The sequence below is a fragment of the Trichosurus vulpecula genome, chromosome 2, assembly GCF_011100635.1.
Source record: "Trichosurus vulpecula isolate mTriVul1 chromosome 2, mTriVul1.pri, whole genome shotgun sequence".
In the NCBI taxonomy this organism is placed as follows: Eukaryota; Metazoa; Chordata; class Mammalia; order Diprotodontia; family Phalangeridae; genus Trichosurus; species Trichosurus vulpecula.
In genome coordinates, this window is record NC_050574.1 from 413,430,488 (window position 1) to 413,443,236 (window position 12,749).

The window sequence follows — 12,749 nt, forward strand, 5'->3', positions numbered from 1 at the left end:
CTTGGCATCAGAACTTTTTTTGTTAGAGGGCTGCTATTTATCTCATCTCAAGTGCCAGCTTTCTCATTGCCCTTTGCTAGTTTTAAAAAGAGGACCTAAATCTTCATCAACATTTATGCTTACTTAAGGTCTTTTTTCACTTTAACGATTGATGAGTTCCCTAATTTTACTATATAACTTGTTGAAGAAGTAGGATTACATAATGCAGCACTGGCCTCAAAGCCAAGAAGACTTGTGTGAACCTGGGCAGTAACCTTACTAACTCCTCAGTTCTTGAAAAGAACTCTTCTTTCTAGTCTCAAAGACTATAAATTTCAGAGAACGCCCCCACTTCAATTGGTAGAAGTTGGAGTCCTCTCTGCCAGTGAAATCACAGGTCTGATCACTCCACTTTGCAGCTGCTGTTCTGCCCCTCCCAGTTTAAGCTCATCACCTGTAATCTTACCTTTTTTCCAGTACTTTTTCATCTGTGTCCAACTCCTTGTGACCCCATTTGGGATCTTCTTGGCAAAGAAACTGGAGTGGTTTGCCATTTTCCTTCTCTGGCTCATTTTACAGATGAGGAAACTGAGGCAAACAGGGTTAAGTGGCCAAGTATGTATAATTAAATTTGTACCTTTCAGAGCTGTTCCATTTGTCTGTGATTCCTTCTGGTCTTCCTTTTTAAAATTTTGGAACTCTATCCTAACCCTCCCCTTTCCTCCTCCCTTCCTTCCCAGTCTCATGATTTTACAGTTGAATAAACAGATCCTGGGAAGAGGAAATGAGTTACTCGATATTATACATTTAGTTAGTAGGAGTAGAACTGAGCTCTCCTGATGTCCAGGCCAGAATTCTTTCCACAAAACCATGCCTCATATTGAAAAACTTGATTAATTATTTCTTGGAGTTGAAGAATTGGTATACAATTGAAATTGTTCTTTGTGTGCAGCAATCTAAGATTAGACTTGAATAGATCCGTGATTAGATCAGTGAAGAGCTACTTTCTCCCATTCCTCCCCACCCCCACCAGTACAAATTCCAGCCCATCCATGCCTTCCCATTCTGTGTGATACATGTATTTCCATGCATCCTTTATAGATGAATTACCTAACATAGTAGAGGCTTCTTTGGGTCTTTTAATATTCTGTGGATACTAGTATAATGTATTATCTTTTATTCTTGCCACAACTGTTCCATTTCCATTTCTGGCCACATATTTCCTATCTTTTTTTTTATTCTGAAATTAACAAATAAAATTAGAAAACAACTCAACATTTTGAGTATTTTCAAATATGTTATGGATTGGAAGAGGGTTATATATATAACTATGGATCTCTATTATAAAATAATAAATAGCTCACATTTATATAGTCATTGTGCATGCAGGTCATTGGTGGCAAGTTTCTCTAGCCCTTTTAAAACCACCTTACATTTTATCATTGCCTTTTGGGTCCTCCCAAACTTGATTCTTTGAAGATCTTGGTATTCCATGATTTGCAGCAGTATTGCCTTACTGAAACAATACTGGTGATGAAAAGACGAGTTTTTGTTTCAGGGAACAACTTGGGATCATTGAAAATGCTGAATAGTTTTCTAAATGCAATCTAGTCTATCCTTCTCCTAATCAAAGTTGGGATATATTCATATCTATAGTGTATGTCCAAGATACAGTTAATGCTTTGCAAAACTCATTCTTTAAGAATCTTTCATTCTTGGCGTACCTTGAAAATTAATTCCTTGATTCTTTTAAAATTGCATCACTACCAGCACACTTTCCTTCTCTGTCCCTTTGATCAGACCCAGATGTTCTTCCTGGCTTCATTTTCCTAAATTCTATTTATGGTTCTTTGCTTAACACCTTGGGAGCTGACGTGTGTGGGTTCTTCTATGATTTGTGATGAGAAGAGATCATTGTGGAAATGCTGGCAAATCTGTTCCACTTTGTATGTATTTGTTATCCATTTTCCAGATTTATCTCTATGGTCTGGGAGGAGCATCTGTTCCACTTGGGACTTAAATGAAATCAAGTTTTTTGCCGTCTTTTACACCCACCCCAATGTTTTTTGTTGCTTTATGAAGTGATTGTGTTCCCAATCTTCATTTGTCCTCCTTTATAATTATTTCCAAATTGTTTGTTCCCTAATTTTTTTTTCTGCTTGGCTGCTATGTCTCTATCTCTCAGACCAAATGTTTCTTGGTTGAGGTGGGCTTTAGGCTCTTATTTTCCTTCTTATGGCTGATTTTTATTTTGGGTAAACTTCTTTAAGAAATGGTAGTAATCCGAGATGTCAGTGTTTGTACTTTTATTCATTTCCCATTTTTAAAAGTAGAATGTTTAAATAAGTCAGGCTGGAATTGTTTTAATTGCATTGGGGTGGGGGGAGTTCCTCATCTTTGTATTTTCTTATAATTGGTGTTGATTTTGGTCAAACTACTAATCATTGATCTGACTGCACACAAACAGCTGATTCTAAAATAATGCTTATGTTAATAACAAGTAATATCGATTCCTTTAAAAAAAAGTTTGGTTTCCATGCCAGTCCCTTTTGATGCTATACATAATAGAATGAAAATATTCATTATATACAGGTGTGAGACTAATGAGTGATCTACAGGCCTTTGGCCTCTTTTATTTAATTGTGAATCATGGGGGACAGCCTGGATCTCTGATTTCCTTGGCATTTGGAACTCCCTCTAGCAATGGAGGTTCAAACTCTGTCTATAGTTGGTAGTCTTAAGAATTAACTATAGTATTGAAACATTAAATGCTTCTCTCAGTCACACAGTCGGTGTGTGTCACAGGTGGGACTTGAACCTGCATCTTTATGCCTTTGAGACTCTCTGTCCACTCTGTCCTGCTCTTACCATGAACCATATTTTCCAACCTGTGTTTCACTATCTACCCCAATGCCTACCTTTCCATTGAAATCACCAGGACTTAATATGACTATTGACTTAGTTTGGAGAATCTTACCAAGTTTTTCCTAGAAATTCCTTGCTTTTTCATCTTCAGAAGAAGTTGTTGCATAAACTGTAATTGTCTCCATGGTGGTTTTTCTTCTGTTCGTCACGAGCACTGTAAGGTAAAGTACCCAAATGCATCATGAAATGGTATTTCTTGCTGCCCTTGGGTGCATGACGAACCCAATTTCTTTAGCACCTTCATTCATCTTTCTGAAGATAGTTGTGAGCTGTCCTACGATTAACCGTAATTTCTTCATCTTCTGATTTCACATAGAATGTCAGTGGTTCTGTTCCTCTGATAGTGTATTAATTTGTTGGTCTTTGGACAGTAGTTTCATACTTAGAGCACAAAGGTTAAATTAATATTTATAGATGTTCTGTAAACTGTGGTTCATAGCACCCTACTCCTGCTTACCATTTTATGGCTGTCACAAGCAGAGTTGCCATGGGCCACATAGTACTGACAGTTATTAATTTTTATTTGTTTATTTTTGGGTTGGCATGAACAAAGAATTCTTCGCATAATATTCAACCTGCTGGTGATTAGTCTGTTTGTATTTAGTTGGGCTGATTGTCAGATGGCAAACATAATCTGTCACTGGGTCCATACATGAGAAGAAAGAAGAAACATTTAAAAAACACTCTGAAGGCAAGTGATGATATTTATAATAATACCTTTGAATTAGAAGGAATCACAGAGATAATCTATTCTAGTCTCCCTTTTGAAAGATGTAGAGACTGCAGCTGAGAAAAGTGATCCAATAACACATTGTAATTTAGTGGTATAGCCAGGACTTCCCATTCTCCTGTGGGCTCCAGGATCTCGTATGGACCCAATCCCAATCAGTGCTTTCCCCGTGATCTAAGTCACTAGACTTAGATCTCTCTACTGGTTCTACAGTTTAGTACCCTGGAAGCTCATGCAGGTGGGTTATGTTGTACCCTATCCTGAAGAGCAGATTCCCATACTCTGGGACCTTAGAAGTATCTCGCCAATTCAGGTGGTGGATAAAACTTAAAGCTATCTTGAGGGTTGTGTGTACGAGAAAAGAATCTTCTCTTGACCTAGACCACATCTTGTCCGGTGGAAGCCAAATAAACAAAGAAACCATTTGATTCTTAAGACCCAGGCTTTTGAGTTGACCCAAGGAAGATCCTTAGGGGTTGTTTGTGGACCATAGCTAAAGCTGACACCGGTTCCCTCACCCACAGACTGGAATACCTAGTTCACCAGAGTGCTTTGACTTTCAGTATGTAGGGTGGGTATCCAACAGCTCAAATATGGCCATTAAGGAAGTACAAGACTAACTACAGATAATTGGAAGGCTGCTGGAAGCTTCTGGCAGCTGTAGAAACACCCTTATTTGGCAGGGAACTGGGTAATGGCACTTTGGGGAATAATATACACTTCCATTTGAATGAATGGGATGGTGCAGTTATTATGGAAATTGAACTCCTGAAGCAACTAAATCAAAGAAAAAGATGACGAGGAGGGGAAAAGGGTTACCTTGAGACACAAGGCTAGAAACTCTGGGAGTTTAGAGTCTTACTGTGTCCAAGTATTACAACAACCATTGTTCATTCTTGGCCTGGAATGGCGGTGAGGGGTGGGAAAGTAGGGAGGGATGAGTTGTTTCTCGACAGCAGCAATAGATCTTGGAGACTGAAAAAGATGAGTAAAGAGATTGAGAGCTTCTTGCTTCCCTTAGGTGTGTCTTGTTTCAATATTTTGACAAACATTTCTGGAACTGGCTTTGTTTACTTGAGTCAGGCCTATGTTTTTTCATGCCAGTTTTTTTCTTTTTTAAGTCCCAAAGGTTGAAAAAGTGTGAGACATTCATTCCAGATGTGAACGTTTTCCCTGAATAGTTCATGCATAAAGTCTAGGTGTAGCACTTACGCAACGATGAGCATTCTGTGGGGAAATAAGTTGGTGGTTTGACCTATTTTTTTCATTGTGTTCAGTCTACTATTGCTACTTGATATATTTCTATGGTTCCATTTCTTCTAAGGTTGTGAGTTTCTAGTTTTGCATTTTTATCTGGACAGTACCCCCTTAGAGCAATGAAGGGCAGGCAGCATTTTCTCCTGTTTCTTGTTCAGTTGTGTTTGTCATTGCCTAACTCTTTGTGACCCCATGTGGGGTATTCTGGGCAGGCTTAACTTTAAAATATTAAATGTGGTCCCTTTTTGTTCAGTTGGTTTAGTCATGTCCAACTCTTTGTGACTCCATTTGGAATTTTCTTGGTAAAAATACTGGAGTGGTTTGCCATTTCCTTTTCTAGCTTATTTTTACAGATGAGGAAACTGAGGTAAACAGGGTTAACTGACTTGCCCAGGGTCACACAGCTAGTGTCTGAACTTGGGAACATGAGTCTTCCTGACTCCAGATCTGGCAGTCTAACCACTGTACCACCTGGCTGCCCCTGTGGTGCTGTTGGCGTTGCTCAGATTGAAAAGACCACTGGCTAACTTGAGGGGGAGACTTGTTGAGTGCCTTGGGTGTTGAAGGAATTATGGGAATTGAGTGAATTACCTCTTGTGACTCATTCTGTAGTCCTCTTTCTATTCAATTATGGGTCTAGTCCAACTTCTATCCCCCATGCTCCAGATTGGAAAATTGATCCTGAGAGAGGTGACTGGTGTGAAGTCATATTAATCATTACTTGGTCACTAATGGGGCTGAGGCTTGATCCCAGACAAAGGCCTATTTCTCGTTGTTACTGTTCTCCTTCTTCCTCCTCGTTCTCCTCCTTTTCTTCTTTCAGAGGTCTTCCTATCTCCCCCAGGTTGGGAGGACTTCATGGTGTGATTCCACTGCCGAGCAGCTTGGAGGCTTTAATCTGCTCCCTTTTTCTGAGCTGGACTGGCTCACCGTCTGTCATCATTCTGGTCACCCTTTGTTCTATGGGGTCCCCTATATTTGTGTGGCATTTAATTTGGTCACTCACTCAATAATCTTTGGCTCTTCTGCTGCTCAGAACTCCCAAACTCAGGTGATCCATGAGACTTGGCCTTCCTCAGTGGCAGGGAATACAATCCTGTGTCATCAGGCCTGGCCAGTGCTTATTTCTGGATTGCTTTTCATCGTGTGTGTGTGTGTGTGTGTGTGTGTGTGTGTGTGTGTGTGTGTGTGTGTGTTTGTTTTTGCTTTTCCAAACTAGGTTTCCAACAGAATTCTATTCGTAGACATAAAGAGTAATTACTTTAAGCATAAAGTAGGGACAATAACACACTGAGTCAAGAAGCATTTATTTAGTGCTTACTATGAGCAGGCATTGTACTAAATTCTGGGGATATAAATAGAAGCCAAAAGAAAGACAGTCCCTGCCTTCAATGGGTTTATATTTTAATAGGGGAAGACATCATGTAAAAGAGAACTGAAAAGTGTGTGTGGGAAGGGGTGGGGGACAGGGGGTGGGGAACTCTTTCAGGGACATGGTGGCAAAGCCCAGAGAATGAAACATGGCTGATACGAGCCCCTCTTCAACATTCACCCATGGAAGACAGGGGTTGCGGGGACAGAGGGAGAAGCCACTAAAGCATGGCAGAGTCTGGAGGGTCAAGAATGTCTGGTCGTAGCCCTTCCTCAAAATGGGGGTTCTGACCATTCAGGGTTGCTGTGAGGATCAAATGTGCTGATGTATATGAAAATGATTAATTGAAAAGAATTATAAAATTATTCACTGGTGGTATTATTATTATTATTATTATTATCTAAATCCTCCACCTTTTCAATTAAATATATTCTCTGGTAGAGTTTATCCCAAAGACTTTAAGCATCACAGACAATTTGCATGGGCCTACATAGGATGTTTTAAAGTTAAGATTGATCTAAAGTTAACCTGTAAAGAATTTACCATTTTCTATTATCTTTCCATCTACTTGTAGTTATTATCTGAGGCCAGTCATTATCTCATCCCAATCCTAGTGAATCAGAGTTAGGAAGAAAAATATACAAGGAACTTTGGAAAGGAGAATGAAATTGGGGGGACTTTCAGAGCTGCCAGAAACTTTTATTGGGTCCCAGATGCCTATCAGGTTGCAGTGTAGAAATTCCTGGACTTATCACTGTATATGTGTGTGTGTTATTTCCCCCCACGTTTAGAATATATACTATATACTTTAAGCATAAGATGGGAATTATAATATTCTCCCTACCTCACATGGTTGTTGTGAAGATCAAATGATGTCTATAAAAGTAATTAACAATGAAGTAGCATATAAACATTAACTGCTATTATTTAATTCAAATGATGCTACAGTTTTAAATGCTAGTATGTATGGTATGGAATAGTAAATAAAGGATTGGCCTTATGATTAGGAAAACCTGGGGGCAAATCTTACTTCTGACACACTGGCTATGTGCAAATAAGTTAATTTCTCTGTTTATAGGTAGCTGTCAAAGAATGTAAGTTGGAAAGAAGATATTGATCTGTATTGATAGACAGTTTGCTTCCTTGGGAAGTTTGCTATACTACTGTCCTTGTCCCCGTATGTAATCCTTGCTGAAATTCTACATATGGTACTCTTATCTCAAACCTATTCTTTTTCCTAATAGGCTATATTTTCTACAAGCCTGTATTCATTTGATGCTTCTGATTTTTTTCTTTTTATATTTAAAATTTTTATCTATATCTTTTATTTTTACATTACCTTTATTTCTGATGATATTCCTCCCTCTGCTTTCCCTAGTAAGACATCTTTGTTACATAAGACCAGTTCAACAAAACTATTCAATACATCAAAGGCAGCAGTGTGGTACCGTTTGATAGGGCACTGGGCTTGAAATCATCATCATTATCATCATGAGTTCAAATCTGGCCTCAGACACTAGCTGTGTGACCCTGGGCAAGTCACTTAATCCTGTCTGCCTCAGTTTCCTCATCTGTCATATGAGTTGAAGAAGGAAATGGCAAACCACTCTAGTATTTTTGTCAAGAAAACCCCAAATGGGGTCATGAGGAGATGGATACGATTGAATGATAGCAATTTGTGTGTGTGTGTGTGCACACATGTATGTGTATATATGTTTCTGTGTTTGTATGTACACATATTTGTTTTGTTATGTGGCGTGAATGTTGATCTAAACCTAATTTCTGCCATTCTACTTTGTGGTTTTCCTAGCAATTCTTGTCTAATAGTGGTTTTTCCCTAGGTAATTAATGTTTTTGGATTTATTAAATGCTGGATTACTGAGTTTCCTGTTTGTGATTCTCTCTTGTCTATTTTGTTCTGTTGATCTACTTTACCATTTTTAACCACTATTAAATGGTTTTGATGACTGCTTTATAATCTAGTTTGTAGTCTGAAAGAAGCATTGCCCCCTTATTCCTACCTTTCCCCATGATTTCCCGTGATATTCTAGATCATTTTTTCTTCCAAATGAATTTTTATTTTATTTTGTCTAGCTCTGAAAAGGATACCTTGGTTAGTTTTGATTAGCACTGCACTACATCTGTAAATTAAATTTGGTAGCATCGTCACTAGCCACTAGCACTGAATAGCCCTTTAATTATTTGAGCTCCTTTTTATTCCTTGAAGGAGCGTTTTGTAATTTTATACATACAACCACTGACTGTGCTTTGGTAGATTGACTCCCAAGTATTTTATATATTTTATATTTATTTTTAATGGTACTTCCCTCTCTGTTGTTTCTCCTGGATTTCGTTATTGCTATACAAAATGCTGTTGATTTTGAAAATTTATTTTGTAGCCTGAAATTTTGCTTAAGCTATGTGAATTGTATCAATTAGTTTCCTTCATGATTCTCTGGGGCTTATTTGATGCTTTTTTTTTGAGGGGAGAAGCCAAGAAGAAGCATTTCCAATTTTCCTCAGTTTTCTTAAGAACTTGAGCTCATTTAGTAATATGTTCTGATGTCCGCACCAAACTTGGTATTTCCTACCATACAGAAAATAGAACCAAAGTACTTTTGATTTTCACATTCTGTATCCTGATCGATTTTTATTGTTGTTGATGGTTAGAAGGCTATTACTGACCTCTTGTTTCTTTCTTTTCTTCTTTCCTTGTTTCAGGAGGCTGCTGGGCATCATAACAAAAAAAGATGTGCTAAGACATATGGCCCAGATGGCAAATCAGGACCCTGAATCCATCATGTTTAATTAGGCCGCTCGTACTTCTAAGGCATGTGAGCTTTATTTTGGAGAAAAACACAAAAGGTTGCATCATCATTTTTTTAAAAGAAACAACAGTATGCCACCAAACCAAAACGAAAAACAGGGAGCAGCGTGAAACAAAACTCTGAAAGGAGTTGAAGAAGGATGAGACATTTGTTACATCATTGGGTATATAGGTTAGCACTTTAACCCCCTACAGGTTTCAAACTGTGTTTCCCTAAAGTGTTTACTAACAACTCAACTGGTACCCAGGTAAGTATAAATAGTGTGGCCTACACATGGCAAAGAAGGAAAAATAACACTAGAGAAACATATCAAGCTAGAGGACCGTGTGGGAGGCCCTAACTTAGGAACAAATGTGAAGCTTCAAATTCAAAAGTATAAAGGAACAAGTACGTAAACCTCTTTATTTGTAACTGAAGTTTTGTTGCTTTGTTACTGAATCATAAAAAAGACATTTGTCACTTTGTTTTAAAAATTAAATTTGAAGAGACTTTGAGCTGTAAGTATGGAAAGAAATCCATAGAGTCATGGAACGTCTTTTTCTTGCTCTCTTATCACATACGGTTATTTTGGTCCCTCATTTGTAGCCTAGACATCACCATGGCTGAGTGTTACAATCAAAGATGTTGGGAGAATGAATCTCTTCTCTATGCAAGACTTAGATCTTAAAAGTGCACTATGAAAATATTCTTGAATTTGGTCCTGGATTTTATTGCCCTCTATACAAAGAAACACATTCTTATTTTCAAGGCATCCAAAATGGGTGGTTTATTTGTATCTCAGGTGCATTAGCCTGATTTCTCTATTCCTCTTGATTAAATCTTCTTAAATTAATTGATTAAATCTTCAGCATGGGACAGTTGAAATGCTTTTAATGGGGTTCATGTCACCAGCATGCAATAAAAACTTGCTCTAAGTTCCGAGTGGGGCATATAACAGTCATAATAGGTTAGCCGTTGTCAGTACCTTCTTATCACCAGATCTTTTTAATTACAATAGTCAAATAGAGTAAATGTTCATGATGGAAAGCCACTCTAAGTCTGCTTAAAAAAAAAAAACCCAAACTCCCTAAATAGATAATAAATCCTTCCCATTCTGTTCTCTCTGGGATGTAACCTGGACCAGCAAGTTACAGAAGTGTGTTCTTTCAGACTGACCACCAAAATCTCGGGAACATTGGGCTCGCTTCAACCTCTTGGTGCCCTTTTGGAATGTAAATATATTTTTTCTTTCTCATTTAGGGCTACAGTTTGGGAGTGAGGATTAAGGTGTCTTAGAGATTAAACAATGGTGCAGTCATTTTAAATGAAACTTGTCAAATTACCCCTTTTCTTTTCTTTGGCTTTTTCTTTTCTGGATCCATTCCTACTCTTTTCGGACTCAATCTTTCTGAAGAATTAGATACTTCAATTTCCCCCCCTACCTACCTCTTCCCTCCCTTTGCCTTAAGTCCCAAGATGCAGAATCTACAATCTTGGCATTTCAGATTTGTTTTAGACATAAGATTTTTTACTTTGAATAAAAACATGGCAAGAATATATTTTTTGTGAGGCTTCCAGGTGACAGAAGAACATTGAGAATTTCTGTTGAGTTTGTCATATCACATTGACACAAATCAGTCCGTCCTGGTTTTTCCCTACACTACCCCTCACAAAGTAGCATAGAAAGCTATTTCTTCATTAAAGAAAAGTCCAGAAGATAATAAATTTTTAAAAACATTTTTTTTGTTAAAATGGAGGCCCATTTTTTTTTGCTCTTTCAGTAACCTTTAATCACATCAACTGCCCTTGTAAAAGTTGTTACAAATTTGAGGGGTGGCTAGGTGGCACAGAGGATAGAGTGTCTGGCCTGAAGTCAGGAAGATTCATCTTCTTGAGTTCAAATCCAGCCTTAGACACTTACTAGCTATGTGACCCTGGGCAAGTCATTTGACATTAAACACTTTTGCCTTAGTTTCCTCGTCTATAAAATAAGCTGGAGAAAGAAATGGCAAATCACTCCAGTATCTTTAACAAGAAAACCCCAAATTGGGTCACAGAGACTCGGACATGACTGAAACAACAAAAAGGGCCTGTACTTAATATTTTAAACTTGGGCTTTTATCATGGACAAACCAAAGCATTTCCTCCAAACATGGAGGAAGAGAAATAATGTTGATGGTAGAAAGTCCTTAGCTGATCGAGTTGATTCCTTGTCATGTACATGATATGATTACCCCCTCTCTTCAGACCATACCCTTACTGTGAATTAGAGTGAGGCATAGTTTTAATTTTCTATGATCCAGAACCACTTTTAGCCTTCTTAGTTTACTGTAGTTTTTAAAAGGTGAAATTTAACAATGATAGGACATGCTCATATCATTAAAACAACAGATTGACTTTCATCTCCACTTAAACTAATAAGAGTGTATTCCACTAGAGTCAAGGTTATTTAGGAGATGGAAAGTTGGGTCTCTGCCCTACCATGGCTCAGATTAGAGATGCTGGCACTTTAGTTTGCAAATGAAAATAAGGCTGAAAATTTAATTCTAATTCAATAGGATGAGTATAGGGAATTGAATCCATGATTTCACTGTTCGTTAGCCATACTACAAAGTTTCCCCTCAACCACGGTTTTTAATTGCTCCTCAAAACAAACCCAGAATAATTGGGTTAAGGTGAATAATAAGGGAGAGGAAGCTTACTTGCCTCTCTGTACCATCTAAAAACAATTTGGCTTCTCTCAATTCTGGTTTTCTTGAAAATGTACATTGGTAATTCAGCTAGTGCTGAGTTACCAGTTAGTCGGGGAATCCTGGGGCTGTTTCTCGTAGACAAATAGGATATTTTAATCCCGTTAGCCTAGTGATATGAGGAACAGTTATAGGAGGTGGGTCAGTGGTATTAATAATTGTATATAAGTACAATGTGTATGTTTCAGGCTGGTGTATACTCATTTGCAGGACCAAAGGCTGGGTAATCTGATTATTTTGCCTGGGTTTTATGCAATAAATACACCAACAGCAGTGTTCCCCAGTTTAGATTTTCTACCTTTCGCTCCTTTTTCCATGGTGCAATAGAGAGTATGATGGATTTGGCATCAGAAGACCTGGATTCAAATTCTGACTCTGTCACTTGCTACTTGTGTGACCTTTAGGCAATCCTCACTGATCCTCATTTTCCTTAACCATGAAATGAAGGGCTTGGACTACATGATCTCTAAGGTCTCTTCCATGATCAATCCCACCCTTCTTCCTCTGCAGCTAAAGAAGTCCATTCAGGGACAAACATGGTAAATCAAAGGCAGACAGACAAATTACTCTTGTATGGACTCTCTGGAAATGAAGATGTTGCACCATTTGATAGTGAGATAAAATTTCTGAAAACAATTCACATTATATTCAACAACTTACGTGATGTTTGACTTTACTTCTAGACCCAATCTCTCTAGAATCAATCTCAAATTTCACTCTTAATTCCTTTTCCTGGTGTTAGGTTGACCTTCAGGCATGGAAGACTGTGCCAGTGAACTGTGAATTCTGGTAGGTTCTTCCATGCTGGACAGGCCAAATACAGAGAGATTCCTCACTGCTAGGCTTGCTGAATGGGGTGATTAATAATTCTTTGGCAATGGCAAAACTGGAAATAAATAGTCCTTGCAGTCCTGGCAGAAGAGAAGTTA

At 38.1% G+C, this 12,749-nt stretch overlaps 1 protein-coding gene across 2 annotated transcripts in view; it reads left to right on the forward strand.

The window, feature by feature from the left end:
- CLCN4 (chloride voltage-gated channel 4) overlaps positions 1-10,629 on the forward strand; it is a 100,714-nt gene extending 90,085 nt beyond the window's left edge. For both annotated transcript variants that reach the window (XM_036743156.1, XM_036743157.1), the window contains one exon: positions 8,985-10,629. In XM_036743156.1, the coding sequence (XP_036599051.1) occupies positions 8,985-9,075 (91 nt within the window). In that variant the 3' untranslated portion in view covers positions 9,076-10,629. The remainder of the gene's footprint in view (positions 1-8,984) is intronic.
- Positions 10,630-12,749: the final 2,120 nt, after the last annotated feature.